This window comes from Semicossyphus pulcher, unplaced genomic scaffold (genome assembly GCF_022749685.1).
Source record: "Semicossyphus pulcher isolate SPU_LCO1_2020_fin unplaced genomic scaffold, fSemPul1.0.p SCAF_3, whole genome shotgun sequence".
In the NCBI taxonomy this organism is placed as follows: domain Eukaryota; kingdom Metazoa; phylum Chordata; class Actinopteri; order Labriformes; family Labridae; genus Semicossyphus; species Semicossyphus pulcher.
The window spans coordinates 4,399,020-4,426,991 of record NW_027211704.1 but is presented as its reverse complement, the minus strand read 5'-3'; the positions used below and the strand labels follow the sequence as shown (position 1 = coordinate 4,426,991).

Below are 27,972 nucleotides of genomic sequence, written 5' to 3'. Positions count from 1 at the left end.
AAAGTCGAGATGATGCGTTCCACGTGTTAATTATTTACTTGAGTGGCTCTACAGACTAAACGCACACAAAGACGTGTGTGGTGAACAAATAACAGGGAAAAGATGTACAATTAGGAAAGTCAGCAGTGCAGAAAAACAGCAAATTGTGTTTTCAGACCTAATGCTATTGTATCTCTCTGCTTTAATTGAACATGAACTGAGCATGGACGCAGCAGAACAGATTAAAGAATACAACATGCCACGCTTACAGAGCTTGCAGTTGAGATTATGACTTGGAAATTTGTTTTTGAAAAACAAACGGCATGGCTGGACTGTGTTTCTTTTTCTTCCTGGCACATCGGACCCACATCGGCAGTTAAAGTTAACACAGTGTGCACTTGGCAAAGAAGAGATTCATTTGCAAAAAGAGATTATTTCGAATCTCCTCACATATCCACAAAAACAAGCTCCTGACGCAAAGCAAGCCAGCAGCAAACCTGGAAGATTCCTCTTTGTGTTGTAAATGCAGCAGGAAGGTAAACCATCACAGACAAAGTAGCTCTCCGGCATCAAACAGTGTTTCTCAGCATCCGGGGTTCCTCTTTGAGCTTCGAGCACCTTGTCAGCTCAGGACTTAAACTCTTCCGTGAACTTATGTGACTTTTCTGCACTCCGCATTTCTTTTTCTTTCGGCAGCTTTTTTTTTGTCTTTATTGGACGGATTGAAGGTGAAAAGAGTGACAGGAAACGGGAGAGAGCGAGGGGCATGACATGCAGCAGCACTTGGATTCAAACCAGCAACACTGCTGTTCTGTGGCGTACGCTGTCACCTCTCAGCTGCCGAGGTGCTATCTATAGTTCCCATTCCATTTGTAAAACCACAGTGCAGCTGCTGAGAACGTCATGACGGTGAATAGTTCTCACTTTATATAACATAAGATCTACACACTCGTGACCTCTGTCTAACTACTTCCTGACAGACGGCCTCATTAATCCAGCACTAACTGGTCATCATTGGTGATTTAGTGCGATTAGTATTCAGCGCGACTGACATCAGTGTCTTCTGGGTTTTTTTACTCCCTGATTAAGAGCTCCTTACATAATTTATTCAAATGAGAGCACAGAGTAGGAACTCTGGAGTTTCAGTGGATGAAAAAAGCTGTCATTTCATTCAGGCCTGCTGCAAGGTGAGCAGCTCACTCACTACCTGCCTGAGAGCCCCCTGCTGTTTTCAAGTCCTAACTAAAGCAGGAAATTACAGCTTTACCTTTTATTATAACACTAAAAGCGTGGAAGGTAAATGGGCTGTTGCGGATTTAATATACAGACACACATAAAATAGTTTAAGTAAAAGGCTCTTGTCAGCTGGTGGAGATTTAATCCTGGATTTTTCAGTGGTTTTCTTACTTCTTACTGTATTACAGTACAAGAAGCAGCTTCTATAGACACTAGACACATGCACATACATGCATCTCTAGAGTGTTTACATATTGTATGGATTGTGGCTGCTAGGGCTGTAAATTATCGCCCTATCAAATTACGTCCACTTAAATTGCTTATCTTGCTGTTCTTTTGCAACTGACATCAGATTTCATATTTAAAGTGTCTGACAAAACTATACTAAACTTTACATATAGAGTCGCCCCAGTGTGTGTTTTTAAATAGCATTCCAGTGTTGCGCGAGGTGTAAGCTAACATAATACACACACTTAGGGATGCACGATATCTGATATGCCGATATTTTACAACTCATTTAGCCGATTACCGATACCAATATTTTTTTCCCGCACACCTAATTGCAGAGATCATCAACTCTCTTCTGTATTGGAATTAGCGTACAGTATAATGGTGATACTCTTATCACATTTGTTACAACGGTCGGGGTGACGGGTCTTGAGATGGTTAATCAAGTTTGTAGTGTTGAAAGACTTTGCCTTGGCTCCTCCTCGTATCACCGGAGCTGAGCAGTCATTGCAAATAGCAGTTCTGCTTTCTATTTCGGGCACTTTGAAAAACTTCCACACCACGGACATTTTGGCTTCTAACTCTCTCATGCTGCAGGTAGACACACGTGACGTCATCACGCTGCGGGTCTTCTTCACGCCGGGGACATTGCGCCGAGGTCGGGCATTTAATCAAGTATGCAGCAGCCCATTATATTATCCGTTAATTATATCGGCCAACGCGCCGATATCGATAACGTGCCGGTAATATCGTGCATCCCTAACACACACACGGCGCTGTTCCGCCCTGCCGGCTCTGCAGTTTACACAGACGCTGTTACGCCTCTGTTACTACCTCCGATGCCGGCTAGGAGGCGGAGCGACTTCGCCCCACCATTATGTGCTTTGAGGAACCCACCATTCTGCCTCTGTGCGTTCTACGTAGAAGACGTAACGTAACAGGTGTAATAATCCCGCCTTGTACTGGGAGTGTAAAAGCCCTTCAGAGCAAAGATCTCGTGCTATGAGGAGAGAGACGCTTGACTGATGGACTACATTTGGCTTCTGATGCACCATTAGGACATAAATCTGCTCATCTTTCATGTATTTTCTCTGCAGCCTGAATCTCTTTTTTTGTTCATGTGGCAAACATTAAGGTATTGTATGTGTTCTTTGTGCAGCTGTGACATGATCCGATCATGTGGTGGTGGAATCTCATGGTCACATTATTCAAATGTCGATGTCTTGACTTAAACATTTTGTGTGCTTGTGTTTATCTCCCTCACAGTGTGTTTGTATCTGGAAGGCATCTAAATATGAATAAAAGCATTAAAAAGCTGCTCAGCCACTGTGACAAAGACAGATTACACGTCCGCGGCCGCTCTGACACTGCAGCGGCTTCATGTCACCATTAATTTCAGTAAAAACATTGTTAGGAAAACACCAGGATAGTCCTCCACTGTGGCATGCCAGAGTAATGGCATGCTTCTCACTTATCTAAAGCCATCAATTTAAGTAAACACAGCAAATGACCGATAATGGAGCCTGTTTGAGTCAACTGGACAACTGGGTCATCACACAAATGGCTGACGTGCTGAAACGCTCGCACGACTGCAGTGAAGACACACACTCCCTGCAGCAGTCTACCATAAAGTGAAAGATGATGTGAAGCATCCTGACAGTTTAAGTGTGATTTTCAGGGATACCACACATCACTCCCAGGATCAAACACACGAGGCACTTCCTGCTCACAAAGCTGTGATAAATGTCCAAAAGGAAAGTGGAAACTTTAAAAAACAGCGTGAAATGTTTGTTCCTGACAGTCTAGTAAAAACACGACACCAGATAGATGGTGCTTCACTGGAACCCATTCATCCGTAACCAGGCGATGTTTATATATAAACAATCTGCAAATCCTCTCACCTGGTTTCACCTCTGTACCAACACCCCGAATATTGTGACAGATGTTTCACACAGGTAGAGGAACAGCTGCTTGTTTTGCTACATTGCTAACTTGCTAGCTACATCAACAAAAATGGCTACAGAAAAGCGGTAACCAAAACAAATATCACAGCTGTTCAGGTTGTTGTAAGTGAAGTTCCAAAATAACAAAACTTTGTCTTAAATTTCGTTGCTGTCAGGCAGAAACCTCTTATCTCCAAAACCTCTACTTTTCAGGAAATAAAAAACAACCTGTTTTTAAGTTACCTGTATGCGTCTGTATATCTACAGATGTAAAGGGTGACCGATAGCGTGATGAAATGTGGAGATACGAGGTTTCTGCTCGACATTTATCATTGTAAAAACTGTTTATTGGTGTTAATGGTTGCTATGAAAGATTGTGTTTCCAGTGAAAATTACATCGGATGCAACCTTCAACTCTCAAGTAGATCCAAACAAAGTAAAACAACCCCCCGCCTGAACTAGAAACACGTCATAATGAAGTTAAACAAAGTGGCACTCCAGTCTTATAAACAGTCATTCATTTTTAAAATATAAGTTGGCTTTTCACTCTGCACTTGGCACTGCTGGGAATTATATATCCAACAGTGGTGGTCATCCATATTAAAACTGTGCTAGCTCCAAGTACTTCAGACAGGATGCCTCGTTTGCACTGTTGTAATGAATAAAGATTTCAAGTATTTCACTGTGAGACTCCTGGAGCAGCGAAGCAACATGCCCTGCCTGCTGTGAGACCAGAGCTCATTCAACAAGTCTGCAAAAGTATTGTTTAATTTTTCAGGATGTGGGAAGGTAACAGTGTCGGTGGAACAAACTAGAAAACTTTTAAAGGGAGGGCATTCAAGCTTCATATTTCCCTCTGTGATACCTGTGGAGTAGCTTAGCATAATTTACAGTTAAAACTCTGGTGCTCTGTGCAGGCCCTCATACAGCCTCTGCCTGAAACGACTCAGTCAGCTCTGTCCCTTTAAAAAAAAACCCGCCCCTAAAAGCCCACTTTCTTCTGATTGGCCAGCTCTCCGAAGCCGGCTGAGGAAAAAACTGTGTGAAACCTGGCGTTCACAGCAGACTGAGCTGAGAAGCCTGGGGATTACTCCAACATACTTTCACCTACAGATTTGAAACTTCACCCACGTTTAGTCTGAACATCCAACATTGTAACATTATCAGTGTTTCCGCTACATAGATTCTGCAGATTTCTATAACGTGTCCCGAAGTTGCAATTAAATGACTGCAGAGATGTCTGCTCCAAATGAACAATTGTTCGCCCGCTTTCCACGGTGTCAGGAGTCACAGGGTGTCAATCACACGTGAAGTCATGGCAACCAGCGGGACCAGTTTACTCCTCACAGTGTTCTAACAGTAAAAGAGGGTCCGACATTGGACGCTCTCTGTCCGCACACGATCATATGCAGTTCTATTGTAAATGTATTGATTGTTGCTGTTGATAAAAGGTGATGTCATTTGGTAACGATCAATCGATCGTTTTGAACGCTACGTCATTAATAACGTCCCTTGGAGAACTGAATTGCCAGAGAAAGTTTTTAACCTTTGTAACTTAATTAAACAGACTGCTGATAAAGACAGCCAGCACAGCAGACAGAGAGACAGACAGAAAGAGGGGGGCGGGGCCAGCAGCTGTGCAGAGAGCAGAGGTGCATGTGTGTTCGGGGGACTGAAGCAGAGCAAAGTGATCGGATTAAAGTAGATTGTGAATTAAACCTTAATAAGGTGAAGAAGAGAGAACAATTAAGGTGTGGAAGTAAGAAGTAAGCATCTAGAAAGAGGGTAATCCAGACTGAGTAAGTCTACATGTGATGTGCTTCTCACAGAAATCATTGTTATTTTCGATTAATTACAAAGCCTGTAATTAATTAGATTAATTTGTTTCAATCATTCAGGTTATAGACGGGGCTTTAACCTCAGAAGTTAATGTTATATTTCTACTTTTCTTTTCACAAGGCTTGTCAAAACTAAAAAGAGCTCATGAAATCTTTTACATGTGTAATTAATTTATTCCGAAAAATGTTTAAAGGGCCGGATAATAAACTTCGGCTACAGCGAGCAAACAAGCACATTTATTTATCACCTTTTACAGCAGCACACATAGATTTCTTTTTGGCTATTTTGCAGCCCCCCATCCTCCAAACTTGTCTAAACACAGCTCTTAATAAAGGACAAAACTGCTGACAAAATTTAAAATCTTCGCATGTCTGAGGACTGGGTCAGAAAATCTGTCTGACCTTCTCAAACTTAACGAGGTTCGGTGACAGCTGTGCAAGACGGAGACAGTTTCATCCAACACGGGGACTCTGTCTCAGACCTCAAAACTTTTTATGGACAGCTTAATCGGGACTTAAGTGCCCCCTTATTGAGCTGGGCACCAGGGTGGAAGACCACAGAGTGACAGGAGTCTAGACCGTAGCTGTTTTTCCAGACAGACATACCGGACAAATATACACAAGTCCTCAAATAACACTTGGTGGAAGCCGTTATGTTCCCTGTAGTACTAGTTCTCTGTGTGAGCCTCATGCATCAGGTTGTGCTGTGTAGGTGGTGCATAAATACACGACTCAACTTCAATTAATTTGCAGTTAATTGTCCAATAACTTCCAGACGTGTCACTCCTGCTGGTTGTTTCCTCTGATTGCTTTTCGGAGAACAACTTGTCAGGCTATACAGTTAACCTTGCGTGTGACATTTTAAATAAACACAGACTCTCTTTTGCAAAGAGGTTTTCCTGAAGTTAATCTACCCCGACGCTGAGCTGGTCTCCATCTACAACGATAGGACCAGTATGTATGAGTGTTGGATTTACTGCGTACAAAGACATTCCTCTGCTGTGTCCTCGCCGTCCTGAGAGCTGCGGGATGCTGAGAGACAATCCCTCAGACAAACACGCCACAGCGAGACACTCTAAATCTCAAGCAAGAAATCCTGTTGGAGAAGCACTGGAAACTCGGACTGCACAAAACACATCACAACAGCCGGTGTTTGTTTTGTCAGTTCACTCAAAGTGTTGGTCATTTTGTGAGCATTTATTGGATCTAAGCGGGGTTCAATCCTGCAGCACAGGAGGATGTGATGGACGGGGTGTGTAATTTGATGTACCGGTGATCAAACAGGAATGTGGGTTTGATTGGCCAGCAGCAAAATTTAAAGCAGTTTCAATTTCTTTTCAGGACAAGCCCCTGCTGGCATCCCCGCTAAATGCTTCATGCTTATAAATGCTCGGTCCAAAGGGAATGATAAGAAGGACTTAGTACAGGCCCGTGACAGCCACAGATACTGTTTCACTCGGGGAGTCTTTGATTTATTAATTACTGTCGGGATGTGAAGAGAATTTGAACAAATACAACAAAATGCTTTTAAAACAGTTTGGCTTACTGACCTTTGACGTCACATATGTACCAAGAACAATGAAAGCAAACAGACTGAAGAAAAAGCAAGTCTTTGCAAGGAAGGTCCAGAGCTGTAATAGGAAGTAAAGCTAACAGAAGAGCAGGTCATACAGATAGTTACCTATGACTTTAAAGTTCACAAACTCTACATGAAAACACATTTAACACGACCTTAGGGAAAGAAAAGAACGTTAGACTGCACATGTTCACGAGTGACCTTCAAAATAAAAGTCTCTGCGTAACACCATACATACTACTCCATCGATCCATCCTTCATCTATACTGCTTATCCTGTTCAGGGTTGCAGGGGGGCGATCCCAGCTGTCATTGGGCGAGAGGCGGGGTACACCCTGGACTGATCGCCAGTCAGTCACAGGGCTGACACATATAACCCTTTCCCACCGAATTAGCACGTTGACGCGGGTTTTTCAGACCCGCTAATAAATGCCAATTGTCTCTTTTCCCATTGCCAGTGGAGTATACTCCTCTCGGAGACAGGGTCAGTAAACAGTGAAGATGTTCCGGTGGTTAGGTCTTTATTGCATCTATTACTCATTCAGTCTGTGTATCAAACTTGCCACCGACAAATGTGGAACGACTTTTCGAGCTCTGCTCGTTGAGACGGGTGGAATTTGTAGCTTAGATGTCAAGGAGTCGCAGAAGTTACTGACGGAGCATAGCATGGCGCCGGAAAAGGGGGCGGAGACTAGCGTGACGACACGGGTGTTAGTGGGTTTTTGGACCAGGTGAAAAGGAGCTAGACATCACATTTACACCTACAGGCAATTTTAGAGTCACCAATTTACCTAACAAGCATGTCTTTGGTAAACAAGGAAAAGGTATTACCTGACTTTCAGAGACAGCCCCGCTGTTTCTTTTGTTTAGAATTCAATTATCCTTCCGCTGCTCGATCAGTCTTCAGGGAAACACAGCGTTTCAATTGAGTTTCTATTTTGAAAGCATTCCCTGGTAAACTGAAGTAGCCATTACCTCAAACAAGATGTTTGTTTGTGCTTAATTATACTAAACTTTAACAATTATGTAAAGCCTTATTTGGATGTTTCTAAGTGTTTCTGTCAGTTGTCATTGTAAAATCTCTGATCTCTGTGTGTTTAGGAGGCGTGTGCATCTCCCAGTCTGTCAAGATTCCCAGGGAGCCAAGGCAAGGAGAGTTTGACAAGGTCATCAGGCGACTCAGAGAAAACCCGAACGCGCGAGTTGTCATACTTTTTGCCAACGAAGACGACATCAGGTAAGAGGAGATGGCAGCGACATATCAGTCCTTTCAAGATAAGAAAACAGCTCTGCTGCAGACAGCACACAAACATGTGGGGCCAGTCATTTCAGTCCAAGTCTGCCACAACACTGTGTAATGAATCGCAAAAAAACAAAATCAAAGTAAGGCTGGTAGGGATACTGACCTTATCCGTGGCAACATCTGTTTCCTCACATTTGCAGGCGGCTGCTGCATGCAGCTAAAAAGGCCAACCAGACAGGTCATTTCATCTGGGTGGGTTCGGACAGCTGGGGCTCAAAGATCTCTCCGGTTGTGCACCAGGAGGAGATGGCAGAGGGAGCAGTCACCATCCTGCCCAAGCGCCAGTCCATCAAAGGTACAGAGAAGAGGATTGTGCATAAATGAGCCGTCGCTCTGTTTTAAAACCATGTGCATATTTCAGTCAAATATTCTTTTCATGTGATGCAGGGCTGGATCTAAGATACTCGATCATATTTAACCGTTAATCATCCAATCATCACAGGTCTAAAAGCTCAAATTAGAAAACAAAAAGCAACAAATACGAGAGAATACTGATCCAGCTCTGTTTACACTGACTCTGACTGTGTCAATGACAGCGAACGCATTGATCTCTCCAGGGTTTGATCGCTACTTCATCAGCCGAACGCTGGAGAACAACAGAAGGAATATCTGGTTTGCTGAGTTCTGGGAGAACAACTTCAACTGCAAGCTCAGCCGTCATGCGGTGAAGAAAGGGTCCGGGCTCAAAAAGTGCACAAGTAAGATATTCTTCAGTTGGGGAGAAAAAAATCATGTAACGTTTTTTTTTATTCAAACTTTTAACGAACTTGAAAACATCCTCCTGAAGGTGACACATTTGGCTCACGGTGAAAGAGTTTTTTTGACAGCATCGCCCACCTTTAAAAAGTGAAACACCTTACACATTCAGTACTCACACTCACAGTTTAGCTCGGTTTAGTGCTACACTGTATTTCTGCTGAGTCGTGTGTGTTTACTCACATGGCCATAAGAAATGAATGGCTTAGCAGGGCTGCATGGTTACAGCTTCAGGCTCGGTGCCATACGCTAACAGCTGTGAAGAGCACAATCTGTCTTGAGGCGGAAACACATTGCTCATTTTATTAAGATTTACACACCAATTAAGAAGAACAACATGTATTTAAAAGACGAGGGTTATCTGAATGCCTTCTTCCTTATCTTAATTCATTTTCTGTTTAGTTATTTAACAAGCGAGTGCAGAAATCTGTTCCCGTTCGCTGCACTAATCGTGGTCAATGTAAAGGATGCTTCATCCTAGAAACTGCAAAACGGAAGAACGTAGCAACGGGGACGACGATGACTATAATTTAAGTGTCATGATGTGAGAGACATGCTTATTATATGAGTGGCATAATTATATACCTGGTGTGTAGTTATACACAGGTTACAGGTGGGGGGGTCATTCAAGATCTGCCTAATAGAGTTGTGTAGCCGTGCCAGCAATCTTTTTTTTTTGTCCCCTGTCAGCGCCTGGCAGCGCGTGTATAATTATAATCATTGCAGGTTAAAACAACCAGTCGATCACACCAATCAAGAGCTACAAATTTATAGCTCAAAAAGAACAAAAAAAACAACAGTATCAGAATCAATATCAGGTTTTACATGCAGGGCCTCGGTATAATAAAGCAGTATAATAAAAACGATAAGAAGACTATAAAGAGAAAATGGAAAAACATTATTATTGTTTGTTGTTTAGATGAAACAGATGTACAGCATGTGCAGGAACATTACAAAGTTTTAATAGTTTAAAGTTCTGATGTAAAGATGTGTCTTAGTTAACAACAGCGTTGTGTGGACCTTATGTTAATGAGAAGTGTTGGTTGGGGAGGGAGGATTGTCAGAGTGCGTCCAGGCTCGGGTCTTAGTGATGAAAGCAGCTGCGGATGAGACGAAACTGTTCTTGTGGAGCTTTGGGTCCTGATGCACCGCAGCCTCCTCCAGGTGTGTCTGAAACAGTTTGTGTCCGGGCTGGGAGGGGTCAGCCGCAATCTTTCTGCAAGCTTCCGAGTCCTGCAGGAGTTCAGGTCCTGCAGGGATTGCAGATTGCAGCCAATTTACAACATGATCAATTTGAAGCAAGCAGGGCAGCAAGCATTAACAGCTCATCCTGTGATCAGTGTCAGTTAGCACTCACTTGTCTTGTTAGCACATCAGCTCCTCAGACTGCAACTTAAGAAGAGTACATTCAGTTCTCTGTACTGTTTTCTCTTTTAAGAGTCTGATGCTTCCTGAAATTATAATAATAATATTTATTGGATGTCCTTCACAAATCAAATACTGAGCTTACAGTAAAATATAACACACGTGTAATATAGTATTTATTTTACTGTGTGAAGCTGCTCTTTATTTATAGATCTTTTTTTAGGTAGTGTGTTACTGGGCAGCCTTCATTTCAACAAATAGGAAACATGCTGTGATTGCATAACAGTGATACAGAAATGACAAAGCTACTTATGTAGACATTACTGTTCTCAACTGTTGCTTTTAAAGACGGTTAACAGTATGTTTGGTTGCTATTTTGAAGGCCAAAAAGTAGACAACCAATGCCTTCAGCATCCTTGTGACAATAGTTTAAGTTTTATTTAGGGTTAACCACATCGTTAAAATGATCATCTCAAAGATTCTCATTTAAATAGATAGTCTGTTAAGTCACTTTCTATCGCCGGATGAGGTAAGACAATGGTGACTGAGCCTACGGCCCACTGATGAAAGCCTTTGCATTTGCAGTATTACAGACTGGGTGTCTGTGGCTGCTTTCACGAAACAAATCTCAAGCGGCGCCCAGTTAGTGACACGTTTTCCATCAGCCAGCAGTGGTTGGTCTGCCAGAGAGGGTAGGCGGAGCTAAGCGGCTGCTTTTCCGCTCTCTGCAAGTGTCGCGAGTAAACAGTAATCTACTATGGCTGAACAAACAAAGAAAAGATGGATGACTACAGATACAACTTCAACAAGAAGTGAAAATCCAAAGAAAAAGAAACAAACTCGACGCTCAGATGAAGCAAACAGTCTGAAAAGGAAAGCGACCGGAGTAACAACCGTTGAAACTGAGATCTTCGAGATTATCACTTTAACAAAAACTCCACACACTGAATAAATTGTCAAAAAGAAACAATTATTAAGTACAGTTACATTTTTACAGAATAGGCCTTCACCTTCATGACATTTTGACACAAGATGCCGTCTGACTAAATGTACTCTGGAAATTGTCTTCTTGGGAGCATTTATTAAGTCAGCTGGTGTTTGTGGCCCTTCTTCCCATGCATGTTATCATGTGTGAGTGCATGATATACCTTGAATCATTAAAGCATAAAGTTTCCGTTAATGTTGGTGGGTTTGAAATACCTTTAGACTTTTATCAGCAGTGAATGTTTGCTCCCTTAAACTGGTGAGGTCAGCTGAGGACTGAGCTCCGACCAAAAGCCGAGTGCAGTCCAGCGTGGTCTGATGGAAAGAACGGTATTATCAAGTTAGAATTTACATTTACAAACAGGAACTCAATTTCAGAGTCTATTTATTTCTCAAACATGGCCGGATGCTGCCTTTGGGTACACTGCAAATTAGAAGACAAGGAGCCCTACATTATGCACACACAAATATGGAATGAAAGCAAACTTCATTTGAAATTTAAAGATAGTTCACTGAACAGAGACAGAACATTGTAATGTCACCTGGAGTGACATAGCTGCCCCCTCCCTCTGGACCGCTCTGCCCCAACACATCCGAGACTGTCCCTCCCTGACCTCCTTCAAATCACTGATCAGACCCACCTTTTTAGAACTGCTTTTAACCTCTGGAGCTGATTTTAGATAAATAAAATGTATTATTATCATTATTATTATTAAGGATAATGAAAAAAAATGTCACCACACACACTCCACATTCACAGTAAAGACCGGCTTGCTGTGTTGGGACAGTGCTAACCGCTGAGCCATCACACTGCCCTGGAGCCAGATGTGTATATTCACTGTCTGCGTACACTACTTTTGTGTTGTGACAGTACGCCAACAAGATGTTCCAAACATGCAGTTCACTGTTGTTTTCCAGACTTTAGTTTTACATGCGGCGCTACTGTGGCTGAGGAAACTAAATAATCAAACAGGGAAAGAGAAGGAATCTGGGAACAACGTTTTTACTTTGAATTTTTCAGCACATAAGAGTTCCAAATACACCATTTTTGAATATATATAAACATACATACATATATATTAAAGCAAGACTCTAGCATTACTGATAGTAACCCAATACAAAAAGGGATTTCTGCGTGGCTTTCTGGCACTGGAGGTGAGCTGATGTTGGTTGGAAGAACCAGGAGGCGGAAATCTCAAACTTGTGGTTTTATTAATCAAAAATGGAAAACAAAGAAGTCTCGGGTAAATTCACAAAGTCAAGTAAACATGAAAACAAAAACACAGGCTCACAACAAGCTGCTCCAAACGACAATTTCTTCCCTTGTCAACTGCTGTGTCCTAAACCGCATACTAACGTACTGCCTACTACATACTCAAACAGTATGTACCGCTGTCTTCTCCGTATCACGTGACTTAATCGTTTACGTATGTCCGGTCTGATCTCCGGTCCATCTCCACCATAGTAGAAGCTGAATAGCCGCAATGCATTGTGGGGCGGTTGAGTACAACCAGTGAGCTCCCGTCTCATACTCAAATATCCGGGCCGATCTAGTATACATCCGGGCATTTCTCGCATACACAAAATTGCATCCTATGAGATGGGAACGCATGACATACTCAATTTTGCATCACGGTTAGTATGATTAGTATGATTAGTATGATAGTATGCGGTTTCGGACACACCAAATGTCTCTTTGTATGCCTCTCCTGGCCCTGCCCATATTGGATTGAACCATTACCTTACAAGGGTAAGAAAGACCAGAGAGTGCAACTCCAACTAAAACAGTAGCAAATCACCCAACAACATGGTAAGGCTATATTTGTGGGACACCAAAACACGTTAATAAAATTGTAGATTTCTCTACAATATAAAACATGATTATGAAAAATCAGTTTTATTCTCTCAGTATTGTTGAAACCAGAAACACTCCTCTAAGTGAGGGCTCCACACTGTATCTAACTAGGCACAGGTGGCCTCACTAAGCCTGTTTATTCGGCTGGCTGAGGGAAATGTAGAGAATGTGGGGCAGGTGGAAAGGTAGGATGGAAGCCTTTTCACGAAGACCTTAAATGGAACATTACAATATTCATAAAGATGTGGACTTATTTTAACACGTCATTTAGTGTTGTCTGAGCATCCATTGTCTCACAGTGCTGTTGTGACTATGCAAAATGGTTTCGTGACAAGCTGTAGTTGCCATAATTTTAGAGTTAACTTGTTTACCGTCATGGAGCATAGCATGGGTAGTTATCCACTGACCGTCTCTGGTTGTAATAGTCCAGTAAGCAGCTCTGTTTTATGCCAGGGTTGGATTTTCAGCACATTTATGTCAAAGTGATGCAGAACCTTGAGACAAAGTAGCAGAAGTGCTGCTGGGTCTTTGTAGTAATCACGGACAGGTGCTCTTTGGATACTTCAGGTTTGCTGTGGTTAATTCACCTTGTGAATGGGGTCACTGCATGGGTGAAAAGATGAACTCAATCAAAGCGTATCAAAAATGTACTTTTAACACAGCCGACTCCTCGCGACCCGCTCAGTGGTATATTGTTTGCCATGTGAAATAAAAGCTTTTTAACTGAACTTTTTGATTGATGCAGAACTTTGATTTGTTAAGTGGTTCATTCTCACGAGCAGACATTCCCAGATGATTCTTTTTTTAATATCCAAAAGGCTTTTCAATCAAGTTAATGCGACATTTAGTATCAGTATAATTAAAAGGTTATTGATCAAAAAATGTGCACGTGGGAAGTGTTCTTTAAAAGGTTTTCTGTTCGTCAGTCCCTGTAGAGCCCTACGGCTGATAAAAGAGTCTGTGGCTACTTACTGTTTTTCATAGTCTAATATATACTGTAACTAAAGTGTATTGACCATTGCTAATGTACACAACTACACAAATGCAGCTTGTGAGAGCAAGACAAAAACAGTGGTTCTTATATATGTCCAGGGTTCCCACGCGTCCTGGAAAACCTGGAAAATCTGGAAATTTAGAGACTAGTTTTTCAGTCCTGGAAACACCTGGAAATTGATTAAAATGACCAATTATCCTGGAAATAATTTCATGTTGTCCTGGGAAAATTTAAATTTAATTTAGTCCTTCGCTCAGCACCGAGTTTGCCGCCTCAACTCCGGTCGGAGCTCCCAGAGCTGTCACATTCACAATCGAGTCCTGCGAGCGATGTAAGATCGCCGCCTTTAGACGCTTTCTAACCGACTGAAAGACGATAGAAAAGTACGACACTTGAATTTTATCATCTTTTTTTTTTCAATACATTGCTATGTCCTTTCAGGTGTAACTCGGATAGATGTAGGCTTAATGAACGACTCCTCCATCATTGCGCCTCTGTGCTTTTTACACAGAAGACAGAACATGACAGGTGTAATAATCCTGCCTTGAACTGGCAGTGTAAAAGGGGCTTGAGACACTTCATCGTGAACCCTGCATCATCAAAAAAAGGAGGAATAAAACTGGGGTTAAATGTGTCAGTACTAGGCGTACCAGTAAATGATATATTTGACAGCAAGTGCTGTCCCGTATTGTCAGGAAAAACTCCTGGAAAATGTCCTGGAAAATAATTTGGTAAAAAGAGTGGGAACCCTGATGTCAGGTTCTTACAGGGTTTGTTGACAAGTGTTTGTATGTCAGTGTGCTCATTTAATTGACGTAAATGTGTCTGTAATGGCGTCCGATGATAAGAGAGATGCAGGGAATCCAAACTCAGGTGAATCTTGGTGCTTATTTATTAATAGAATGAGGATTTCAGAAAGTGGAGTCTTGGCACGACAATAAACGTCTAACACAGCGCTGCTTAAACAGAACACACTCGCTAAATGCACTTGAGAGAAACTGCTACTTTTACTCAAGAGGTGGGCTGTAAAACCAACAGCTGGCATCGACTTCACAGGCAGTAAGTCCCAACACTTAAGCACAAGAGAGAGAGCACAGAGGGTTATGTGTAGTGTAACACTCAGACGGATAAGATAAGATACTGAAGATGAGTTAGTCTGGAGATCGGTAGGAGTGAACCCTGGTAACCTGCCAGCGGGAACACGAAAGCTCTTCGGGGAGCTCCAGTGAGGGTTCAGGAGTGTGCCGTGTGATCAGCACCCCGGATAACTTGTTTACAATTTCACAATAACTGAGGTGTGAAATGTGGAACTGTGTGGTTTTAAATTTGGCACAAAGGCAGTGTGGGAATTTCTGCTGTTTCATACACAAGCTCTTTAATCTAAAGATAGATTTATGCTTCTGTCCCAGGAGTCAAAATACTGAAGGTTACTGGAATACTTACAAGTATCTATATTAGTTCAGAAGTGAACACTGAAGTAACAAAAAATAAGCTTAATAAACAACAAAAAATCTTACATTCATTTAAAGGTAAAACACCTGGGGAGACGTGTAACTGCATGTGAACATTTTCTTTGTACTAACACTTCTTCAAAATCTGTCAGTTTCCTCACTTTCCTCCTCAAATGTTAAGCTCCTCTCTAGACCGGGATTTAGACTATCAAAGGCCAGGTCTGAATCATTATTTTATCACATGTTTCTTTAGGCCTACAAACTATTCGATGCTCATGATGACCAGTAAATGATTCGTTTCTGGTTAAACGACCGGGGGCTGGTGATGTTTGTCGTCGTGGCTTAAAATACTCTGGGTTTCCTGTGGTCATGTCTTGACTCTCTGTGCATGAGGCTCAGTGTGTTCTATGTTTTACATGTTTGCAAAACAAACGTCCCCCTGATGACAACAACATTGAAGTTTAAGGTTTTGTATGTGTATACTTGTAGTGGCTAATGTAGCCTGCAGCTGCAAGTCTTAAGAGCTGGTAACCTCATTTACCAACTGTGCCGCAAATAACATCACTGCAGGCATGCAGTTTTCTGGTTTCTGTTTGTACTACTCTTGTAGTCCAACTAATGTTGACCAATCACGTATCAGCAGGCTGCGGCGTATGCAGGAAAACCAGTCAGAGAGAGCAAAGCAGGCGGAACATCCCGACTCCCACCAGCGTCATCTGACAATTTAGCTTCTTATTAACCTCTATAAACAGACATCTGCATGCTAACAGCTAACAGTCTGTGTGTCAGCTGTCTAATGAATTCCATTGATGCAGTGTCACAAACCATTCAGTGTTCAGATTTCCCGACTTCCTCGAATGCATCAGAAATGATCCGACCTCCGTTCGACAAACAAGCATTTTAAAAGTAGTTTTCTTCTCCTCTTGAGGACAGACCTGACAGAGCTTCATTTAACTTTTTACAAATCAGCATCATGATTGATCATTGAAATTTCAGCAAAGATAAGAGCCGTAATTGAAGTAAATCAAAAGAAAAACGGTTTCTTTTTCTGTAAACAATGCAGCACGCGGAAAAGAACGTCTTGACTGGAAGTCGTTTACCGCCGGGTACACGCCCGGCATGTTCACCGCTGTCCCAGAGGTTATATCGTCGTCAGACTACAGCCGGTGGGATCCCAGATTGCTCTTTTAATAATACTAAAAGAATTTGAAGGAAAACGTCAGCCAATAAAACAGTATGAATATTCAATATAATTGAGGTCTACTGCACAAAGGAATAATATATAATGTATCATTCTTCGGCTACATAGGCAACACTTTTTAGTAGGATCAATAATTGTTGTTTCTTTGTCCCTTAAGAGACGTAATCAGCAACAAGAAAATGCTTAAAATATGACCAGACATATAAACACACACACTGGCTGCTTAAAACGTGCGGCTGTTGACCAGATTCTTTGCAGGTTTGAAAACAAGTAAGACAAGAAGCTTTAAAATGATGACTGCGGAGTGCAGGACAGCTCGGCTGGTAGAGCCTGTAAGTCCTCCCCGCAGGATCTACTGTCCTGTCTAATAAAGGCAAATGTCAAATATATAATCTTTAAAAAAGAAAAGAAAATACGACTTTAAAGGACTAAATACAAAAAAAGAAAGATATTTTTTAGAGGATTCTGGCAATGATTAAACTGAGTTGGAGCCACACAGCACCTAGAGTAACTCGTGAGCAGTCAACCAAATAATTGACTGAAGAGATCATTATACTGTACAACACCCAGCCAAGTTAATATAGAAGTAAATTAAACTTGTGTGCTTTACAAACGTACTCTTTTACAATCCCTGGACGCAGAAATAATCATATTAACACAGTAAAGACTCTCTTTAGTGTGTGTACATGTGGTAGTAACTGTGTGATAGCTTGCCTTTGTTGTTAGAGACATTTTAGAGCCGAACTTCGCTATCAGCTCTTCCTCCTGGGGAGAGCGAGTCTGGCAGCGTGTGTTTGAGGTTAAAATGTGACACTCGTGATGCCTCTCCTCAGGTGGAGAGCTGCCAGTCTCCGAGCAGCTGTGAGAGCGCCTCGCGGGGCATTCTGCAGAATTATCAGCGTCCTGAGAGGGTTACACTCCGCCCTGTGATCAAAGGATAAAGAGGACATGAATGACTGGGAGAAAAGTGTGAGACTCGTCTTTTATCTGTGAATGAAGGAGATGTAAAACTGATATTGATTAATGTGGAAAGGAGCAGCAGCAGAGCAGGGACCCTCCTCATTGGCTCCTTATTTCTCCTGATGATGTGGGGGAGCAGCAGGAAACACAGCAATGCAGATAAAGCAAGCATGTGCTTTGCTTTTTCATCCAAGCATCAATTTTTTAAACCGCTTATCCTTTTCAGGGTAGCAGGGGGCTGACGGATTTCCCAGCATGCATTGGGTTTGAGGTTCGGTGCCAGGTTGTAACAGGGGGGACTTTCTTTTGAATCACGAATAAATACAACACAGAAAAGAGCTGAGTGAGGAAACAGGACGCACTTCAGAGGATTCTTCTGACCGCTGTGATTCCTGTTTGAATCGTAATGTTTTCTACTATTTAAACTTCCAGGCCTGCATTTGTTGTTTACATAGATTTAATGGAGATATGTTTATACAAAAATAATAATAACACAAAATATCAATCCCACAAGGTCTTAAATGTTGTATACACATCGAAGGGCATCTTTTACCTTATTTTTAATATGTTTGGAACGCTGCACGCTTGATGTTCTTTTGTTGCTGTGAAGCAGACGGCTGCACAGTTCTAATGAGTCTCCCATGTAATCGTCTCACGGCCTCTACAGCGCCTAAAAGGAGACCTTATACAATGATTCCATAATAGTAAATCCAATACTCAATGTCTTCATGTGATTATTTGTCCATGTTTCTGAGAACTGTTAGCCGTCTATGAAATAATAATAATAGAGTAGAACAGCACAAGGGCGTAGTTTTCATTGTGACATTGATTGGGACGACAGCTGCGCTCTCCCTGCCTTTTAAAGGAGTTATACTTTCACAAACAAATAACGACTATCAGGTGATTATTGATTCATCACTGCTTGAGACTGAAAAGAAGAAACGACTTCTGATCTCTGTTTCTTTATCTTTAACCCCATGAATGATCGATATGATGTCCTGCAAAGTGACGCTTCCTGAGGCAGGTTGTAACTTTGTGTAGTTTAGAGAACCCGGCGGTACCCCGTACAAACTGAAGAGCTGTGGATTTGTGTCTGATTACACTCGGTGAAAAACACGTGCAAATAAAGTCGTGAAAATATGTCAAAGAGAAAACAGAGTTCATTACTTGCTAACTTTGGATTCACTCCTAAAAGGCTGAACCAGAATTACAATGTAGCACAGGGGAGCTGTGTAGGGTTCATGTGTGTGTGTGTGTGTGCGTGTGCGTGTGCGCCGGGTTAACGATAGAGAGGTGAGTGTGCTGTGGATTCTGTTGCAGCGCGTAGTTGTTGCGCGGCTGTGTGAGTGGCCTTATTGTGGCCTTGGTGATGTGCATGCAACGCGTGTATATCCTCGCTGATTGCCATGGCTTGTGTCCATGTCTTGAGTCATGTAAGACTTCAGCATAACGCTGGAGCACTAGGTAGGGGGGACCCCCCCGATTGTCACTGGGTATTTCACACAGTGGACGTTTCAAATATCCTGCTCTCTCATATGAACGACTCCTCCGCTGCTTGTAAGAGCAATTTAGACAAAATTATTGGAGGGACAATTCGATAATTTGTGGATATAGCTAGGGATATGTCCCTACCGTCCTTACCCAGTTCTTCGGCCTTGGAAGAGCATAAATGTAATGAATGAGTCGATTCTCCTGAATGTGCATGTGCAGTGTGAAATGAGCCTTTCATGGCTATGGACATTCATTCAGTTTTTCATATTTTATTTGGCGTCCTATCACAGAAAAGGAAGCAGGAATCAGGCGCTGAGTTTACTGCCTGACTGTGGTTCACGGACGCATCAGGTGACCCCAGAGGCCCCCAAGTGATCCCTTTGGTATTCTTTAAAGTACAAGCTGCAGTTCTACATGTACAGGGAGATTTATGGGCGATTAGTATGTACAGCAATCGAAATTTTAAAACATCATCTTGGATTCCAGGAAACTATGTTGAGCATGTTTCACAGTTATGATATTTTATAGCCTAAAAAAACCAATATATCTCAGAATATTCAATTATCCAGCGTTCTGCTGGTTCCAGCCCTAAAGAGACACAAATAGAGGCCTCAGCTGTAAATGCAGATATTAGAAGATTTAAATGTCAAGTTTTAAGATGACCTAAATCATGCAGAGGAAGAGTGGCGCATATAGCGCCCCGTGTCAGTTTAATTTAAGAAGCAGCAGAACCGCCTTGGCAAGAAGAGACTGGATGGCCCGTGGCCAGTCACAAGCTGAAAAAATGGTCAAAGGTCTGAGCCCACACACACTGTCACAAAATGTCCCGTGTGACGCCTCAGAGTGGAAGACACCCACTCTTTGCTTCTGCTTTGTTTAATCTGAATGGATTTCTCTGAAAGCAAAACGCCAGCCTGGAAAATGTGTGTGAGAGCGCCAAAATGCCAATGAGGAGGCAGTGAGAGAGAGAGGGGGAGAGACTGGGGGGAGAGAGGGAGATGGTCTTACGGAGCAGAGACAATACAAAGTTAGTGTGGGTGGCCTGCCAAGCCTGCAACAGAAATATCACCCTCACACCCATTCTGGCTCGCAGGATTCCCCCTGGCATACGTATGCCGTCCGAACTGTGACAATCTCTGTCCAATCAGGCCCTGTGGCCCTTAATTACTGAGCCGTAACCTCCAACAATAATTCATGCGTTTCAAAAGCTCATGAGATAATCGGGGACATTAAAACGCCTGTGGTCTGCAGCGAGGAGCTGGAGATGTAGAAAATGAAAGATGGCTAACAGAGGGAGACCTTTGCTGATTCGGGGCTGGCACTCTTTAAGATTGAAGTGGCTGTCGAAAATTGCTTGAACCTGAAGAGGACAGATGTTGCATGATAAACGGCTGCTCTGTCGCGAAATGTTTGGTTATGTATCACCAGTATCCACATGTTCAACACAGTAACAGAAGCTGGTGAGCAGTAAAGACGGGCACATGCAGCGAAAATAACCAATATGTTTTGGTTAAAAAGGGATAAACACTGATTCAATTAAAACTTGGGGCATGACTACATTTGTGCAGACAACATTTGGTATCCCAGTGATAACAGTGAAGGACTTAATCTGAGTCACTTTCAGCTACTACGCTGACAGCAAATTAAAACCACTCATCCTGTGTGTGTTTCTACATTCATATATGCAAAGTAAAGAGCCTGTCAGATTCTGGGCGAGAAGAAGTAAATGTAATTCAACAGAAACACTCACTCTATCCCAATCATTGATGAAATCTCATATCACACGACAGGTTACATTATGAATAAAGGTGTTTTATACCTACAGGGCTGGACATGTTAATAGATGTATCCTGGTGTAACCTTGGTCCATATTTGGGAACTGTATCAGGGTTGCTTAACAAGATGATTAACAAGAAGCATTATGCATTTATATGTAGGGCAAGTTTTTATCTTTAAATCTGGATTCTACAGTATTTCAGAGTTTTAGGAACAGGCATAAGAACAATATGAAAGATTCAGCATTAGTGCCGGGCGTAAGAAATAATAAGGAGGGAAATGTCCTCTAACAAAACGACTTCATTCTCAAAATGCAAAGTAAAACAAAAAGCTTCCTCATTTTTTCCTTCTGTCTTCGCCCAAAGTAGTATTAGTATTCTGCTGCTTCTCCGTGACACACTGCTTTTAAAAAGCGTGTGTGCTACTGAGGTAGTCAAACTGTAGCAGGCAGATAAAATACGAATGGAGGCAGCTACATACTGAGTTATATAATAACTGGTCCCAGCATCAAAGGTAAATGTGTGATAGTGTTTGCTTTTATTATTTTAATTTCTGAATTTAAGTGTGAACGTGTCTGAATGCTTTCATGGCAGAGATGATAAATGAGCTTTGTAGGGAGAAGAATATCCTGAACCAGCCGTCACATTTCATTCAAAACCTTAAACCTCGCTAAAACCTTACATCTACCTCCTTTCACGCTGGGGCTGCGCTCGCAGATAAAGACGGCATCCATTTTTGTGTTTCAAAATCTTACAATATTAACCTAAATAGAAGAACATATATTTTTAGATATTTTTTGACCTGGTTCAGGTTTACGAAGTACAACTTTTGCTCTGCTACAGCCTAATAAGTCTAATACAGTGTTAATTTTGTCAAGCGAGTCAAGAGACAAAAGACAAAATGCTAATTAGTTTTAGTCACATTTAAGTCATTTTTACACTTTATAGTTTAAGTCCAGTTTTAGTCAATAAAAAGCGTTTCCTTTCTCATTTCCCTCTTAAACTCATTCGATTAGTCCAACAGTCTGCTTTAAAGCGCCGTCCTTTCAATAATTATTTCCTGACTATGTTCTCCACAGGTATTATATGTCCTCAGCTGAGGTTATGTGTGTTCATGGACACTTCTGGAATGTATCGTTGCGCATGTAAAGCCACAGAACAAAGCTGTGCAGGTACATACTGCACATTCCTCTCTTGCCTTATTGCAGCAGCAGCAGTGTAATAACTTGTATATATTTATCATTGACCTCGTTTGTCCTCAGTCTGACTGAAGCAGAGAGCCGGTGATCGCTCCTTTTTGTGCACAACAAGCGCCAAATGACGCATAAAACACCCTTTTTTTCTGTGAGTGTGCACAGAGCCTGAGGCAGAAAGCCTGACAGAGAAAGTTCACGACCACCTTCATGATACCTGTTAGCTTTGCGAGCGTTGACATCCTCACCTGTGTGTCTGGGTCAGATTCAGGGGGATCCGCACGCCCCTCAACCAATTCAGCCAGTTACAGGAATGTGTTGTTTGTATTTTGACACACAGATCAGATGCACAGTGGGGAAAATATTATGGATTTTGAATGTCCGACAGCCACCACCAACATGTAAGTCTCGTTAATGAAAACAAAACAAACCTGTCGTCAGAGTTTTTATTATCAATGATCTATTTTTAGCTTGTCGATGTTTCGTCTTCAGAAAAATGGTCCGACGAACATTTTTTCTTCATAATTTTCGTTAATGAAATTAACAGTGGTGTTACAATGCACACTTTTCCACAGTTGGTGCTATGTCATGTTTTAGCTACATATGGTGGTGAGTTAAACTGTGCACTGCATCAGGTAATCTTCGCCAAAAAATATTGTTATTGTTTTCCAAATTCCAGCAGGAGATCCCCCACTCGGTCTGATTAGGCTGCTCGGCTTAATTGAATTCCATTTTTTGCAGGTATATAAATATATGCAGCTCTATCATGAGCTCATCCCTGGTAATGAGCCTATTGTTAATCTAAATTAAACACACCTTATTTTTATAATCTCTGTTCCACATACAGCGGGAGAAAGGAGAAGTTGGGATTGGCATGTTGTATCTCGTTCTCAGGCTCCACCTCCTCATAGCAATTAACCATCACAAAAAGCCACGGAACAACCTGGGCCAGGATTAATAAACTCCTATCACAAGTTATTACATTGAGCCTATGAGCGGATTATCCCGCTCCTGTGAATGGATGTCTGCACTTCCTGCTTCTCCGGTTCCTCACTCTATTGGATTCTTAATACATCCAGGCAGTAAAGACTTAATTCACAGCTGGACACTCAGTCAGGTCAGGAATCCAGGATTCAACCGCATTGGAAAGTATATCTGTTTTTTAGTTCCCAAGTCGCTAATAGAAAACGGCACGAGGCATATAGGTAATAAAGACTGGCATAGACATGTAGGTCCAGAAGCTAACGTGTACAAAATCACTCAGCTTGAAATCCATGTGTTCCTGCTGCAGAGACAAGAAAGACTTTTTGTTTTTAACAGATGAGATTTCTCAGAGGAGAAAACCTTGCACTCCAGATATTGGAATTGATTTGCTCCTCCGCAGCGATCCAGATATTTACCTTCTAGCTAATTACAAGAGGCAAGACCCATTCAGTGCAGGGAGAATAAGGCTCGCTGAGGACCGATGCATTTTCTCCTGTGCCTTTTGGACTGACGCCACTCCCTCCATTTAAAGGCTGCGGCTCATTCCAAGTGGTTTGCACAAAATTGTTCTCTCCAACCTGAGCTGCTCTCCAAAGATGGGGTGACATAAGAGTAAGAGTGTTGAAAAGATGAGACTTAGTGGCTGTTGGCAAACACAAGTACTATCTCCAAGTTACTCTATAATTGAGTTTCAAGATGGGTCTTTTCAAAATCTTGTCTTGGTACCATTATGCATATTAGCCTTCTGAAACAAGCACCAATATGCTGCTTCATCATCAGCCTACTTCAAACAAGGGTGAGGGCCACACGCACAAGTAGATAACCCATTGGTAGAAACCACTTGAGTCTTAAGTGAATAATCTTTTCTTGATTGCATGATGTGGCTGATAGGATTACAGATCTTTTTTCCATTCGTGTATTTGCAGTACGTTTGTGAAATCCTGTCCGTTCTTCCTCCTGATTGTTTCGCTACATGGATACAAAGGTCTGACTCACCCTCCTACAGGACGGGGTGAACAATGGGCCAAATGGGTGATCACAGAGGATGCATTATCCAGGATTTGAGTGCATAGAAACACATGCATGTTTTGTGTCTAATTTACGCGTGTTTGTGTCTTACAGATCAGGAGCGGATAGGAAAGGACTCGAACTACGAGCAGGAAGGAAAGGTGCAGTTTGTTATCGATGCAGTCTATGCAATGGCTCACGCCCTGCACAATATGCACCAGGAGCTCTGCCCGGGGAAGGTGGGCCTCTGCGCTAGGATGGATCCTATCAACGGCACTCATCTGCTCAAGCACATCCGCCGCTTAAACTTTGCAGGTCAGTTGCTTTCATTTATTAATTTGAATTTTTTAAATCTCAATTCGAGGTTCATGATGTGATTTTTTTTTATGAAACACTCGATCCAATAGGAACACATTCTCTGATAAACAGAAGCTATACTTTTAAAGGCTACTTCCCAGCTGGAAATGTTCTGTTCTAAGAACGTTCTGAGAATGTTACGTGCGATGTTCTGGTAATGTTTTGAGCGGGACGTCTTTATTTGGTTCCCAGAATGTTCCTTTTAGTAGCAGGAGAACGTTCTCTGAAAACATGCAGTGAGAATGTTCAGATCACATTTAAGGAACGTTTTATAAATCACGTTCTGATAGTTCAGGCCGAACTAACATCCTGAAAAGATCCTCAGGATGTTGCAGTGAGCATGTTCTACCTTTGTTTTTATGTAACATTGAGCAAATGTTTTATAAAAGGTTTTCTGACGTCCCAGGCTGAACTAACATCCTGAATGTTGCAGTTAAAACGTTTTGTCTTAGTTTAAGTTTTAACGTTACAAGAACTTTATTTGAAACGATAAACATCCTTAAAACGTTCTTTGAATATTAGATTGAAACGTTTTCTTTCAAACGTAATTAGAACGTGTAGGTAATGTTAGCCGATGTTATGGGGACATTCCCTGCTAGCTGGGTTTTTTGCCAAGGTCCAAAAAACCAAATGATGTACAAAAACTCCAGGACCATTGTTTGTTGGTAGAAACGTTCTCACCTGTCTTTACAGTGAAGGTGTTCTGCTTCCATTTTCCTGTTCGAAGTGGACTTGAAACAATCGGTGGAATGCTCCCGCACACTGTCTCGCTTGTTGCTGATAATATTTATGTCATATCGACGTTTCAGGTTTCATATCAGGTTTCTCAGTTCAAAGTAGAAAAAAGGCTTTATGAGACACAGTGGGCAGGTAATGACCGCAACACATCTTAATATATACTTTACCCCTGCTGTTAAAGGTTCAAGGACTTTAAGTGCCACAAGTAGCAGTGCAGTTATAGAAGAAGAGTTTTCTGTCAGGATTACGATGTAAGAAAAGAACAGGAAAATATTGTTACATTGCTAAAATTTAGCTGAGCATAGTTGACATGACCCCTGCTGTCACTTCAGTGTCCACTGGAGCTGAACCACACACAGTATAATTTTGTTAACACTTATCCTACCAATATATTTAACATAAAAGGACTAGAGAACTGGGTCTCTAACAAAAGAATAATCTATTGTCAGGAACAACCATGAGAGAAGAATGGTTCTTTTTCTTCCCCGGTTTGTTTGTCCCACTTTAAATTAGGACCCATTCCAGACATGAACCCATTAAATGGTTGCATCTATTACTGCTTGTCTCTAAATGCAACATGCTGGTTATTTATAAAAAGCATGAATTAAAAACCGTCGGTAGGAACGAATCGATCAAAGTCATAAAAATGGGGATGATGGAATGAAGCTCCTGCAAGACACGACAATAAGCATTTATCTGAGATCTGCAGGTTCCCGAAGAGGAACAATCACTTGAATTAACTCTTTTTCCCTGCATGTCTTCAGTGCTCCAAATCTTTTTTTAAAGGCAGGTTAAAAAATACTGCATGCGAAAGAGTTAGCATGTAGCCCTGCATTAGATGACTCAAACACAAAGAGTTTATAAAAGGTTATAAGCACTGACAGCGTCTATCACACCTGAGCGGAGTAGATCACTTAAAGCAGGGTCGGCTTTCTGTAATTACTGACATGGTTATTGTACAGCTGTTAATAAGGCGGGTTTATAATCAGCTCCTTGTAATTTCACTGTTATGAAAACACAGATTAGACTCTGCAGCAGCACAAGCTTCCCAGGGAGGCTTCCTCGCCGCTTTGAGCTGTAGGAAATCATAAGGTTGGCATGCTTAAACGCTGATGTTGTTGTGTTTCTCTTTGAAATAAACATGCTTTGTCAGTTTAAAACACAAGCTGTAGGACTGTTTACTGACCCAGGGCCTCAGACGAGGGCACACTGGATGCTGTCACTTCAGTTGACTTGATGTTCTCGTCACTCAAGTCTTTACCATCCTTTCTACAGAGTGCTTCGTTGGATGCAACCATGGTACTTGTAGTTTTTACAAGCGAATTAACCACAGCTTATAAGCACTTATAAAAGGACAGCTGGGCCTAATGGCAATGTTATTGGTTTTGCTGGCTTTTAGTCAAAAAAAGAAGCTATTGGACGGTTTAAATTCTCGACCTGAGGATGGCACTTAATAAAAGTCAGCGGTTCACCAAAGTGATTAGGATTCAACTTATAGTCACCATCGATATCTGTGCCAAATGTTATCCCAATCCAACCTCTAACTATTTCACCAAAAGCCTAAAACAGTGGATTGCTCCACAGTAAAGTCAGAGAATGAGGATCTCCTCAGGTGACCATGAATGTTCCTTAAAGTCGAGGTGAAATGAAAAATGTCACTTTAATCCTTTTAGATCACATCCTCTGTAATATTGTGCATCTATTTGACAATATAGGCCAAAAAAATACAGAAAATCCATTTCTTCGTATTCTTATATCAAAATCCGATCATTTTTTCTTCCAGTAAAACTAAATTTCACGCGTGCTTACGTAAGTTAGCACTAAACAATTTCAACCAATCAATCTGCAACATTTAGCCGCAGAGCACCAAGAACGCTCGGTCAGTTAGCTAGCTACTGCGCTGTGGAGAACGTCTGTCTACGCCCACTTCTCAACGATCAAATCAAATCCCTCTAATGATATGTCCCGCCTGCACGTCCTGTTTCACTCGGAAATACGTCACGATACGGAAGCTAGATACTCTCGAAATGCCGTTTCAGCTCAACTTTAAAATGTCTTCCATTAAACAGTCTGTGAAGGTTCTCAGTCATCCAGGTCAGGGTCATTCTAAGCTTAATCCGAAAGGCAACTTGGTTGGACTTGTTCTTGAAGACGTTTCACCTCTCATCCGAAGATGAGATCGATCAAGAACTTCAACCAAGTCCAGTTGCCCTTTCAGATTAAGCTTAGAATCCATCAAACAGTTGTTCAGATATATTGTCTTATGTAGATTTCATACATGATTATTCCACAGCTGGCTGCACTGGAAGGCTCCAGCTGTATGTAACCCTGATGTGTTACGTACATGTGAATCACATTACCTTGAGGGCATCAGAAAGCATTTCAGTCCCAACCAGTGTATTTTTTCATTCCATGTAAACGTGATTAACGTGTCATGGGTCACACCCATACTTACCATACTTACGTTCCTCTGTCGTATGACCTATTTAACATTTCCTCCAAGCGGCCTTACATCAGCCATCAGCCAAGTTCACACTCATGACCGGCATATTAATAATTGAGTGCTTTCACACACGGAGCAGTGATCCAGAGTTTCATTATATAGACAATGCCTTTTTGAAGCAAAGCAATTTAAGACAATTAAAATTCTTTCTCAGAGACTTGAGTACGCAGTGTTTGTAGAGATAAATTATTCATTTGAACTCCCGCTCTTCAAGCTAATTTGTCATTCTAATATCTACTTGTTGCATTGGAGGAA

At 41.8% G+C, this 27,972-nt stretch overlaps 1 protein-coding gene across 1 annotated transcript in view; it reads left to right on the top strand.

Annotated features, from left to right (window-relative positions):
* LOC138605689 (metabotropic glutamate receptor 4-like) overlaps positions 1-27,972 on the top strand; it is a 155,208-nt gene that overhangs the window by 99,226 nt on the left and 28,010 nt on the right. Inside the window, exons 3-6 of the mRNA XM_069678091.1 lie at positions 7,901-8,036; positions 8,243-8,397; positions 8,660-8,800; positions 24,234-24,434. Coding sequence (XP_069534192.1) covers positions 7,901-8,036; positions 8,243-8,397; positions 8,660-8,800; positions 24,234-24,434 — 633 coding nt within the window. The remainder of the gene's footprint in view (positions 1-7,900; positions 8,037-8,242; positions 8,398-8,659; positions 8,801-24,233; positions 24,435-27,972) is intronic.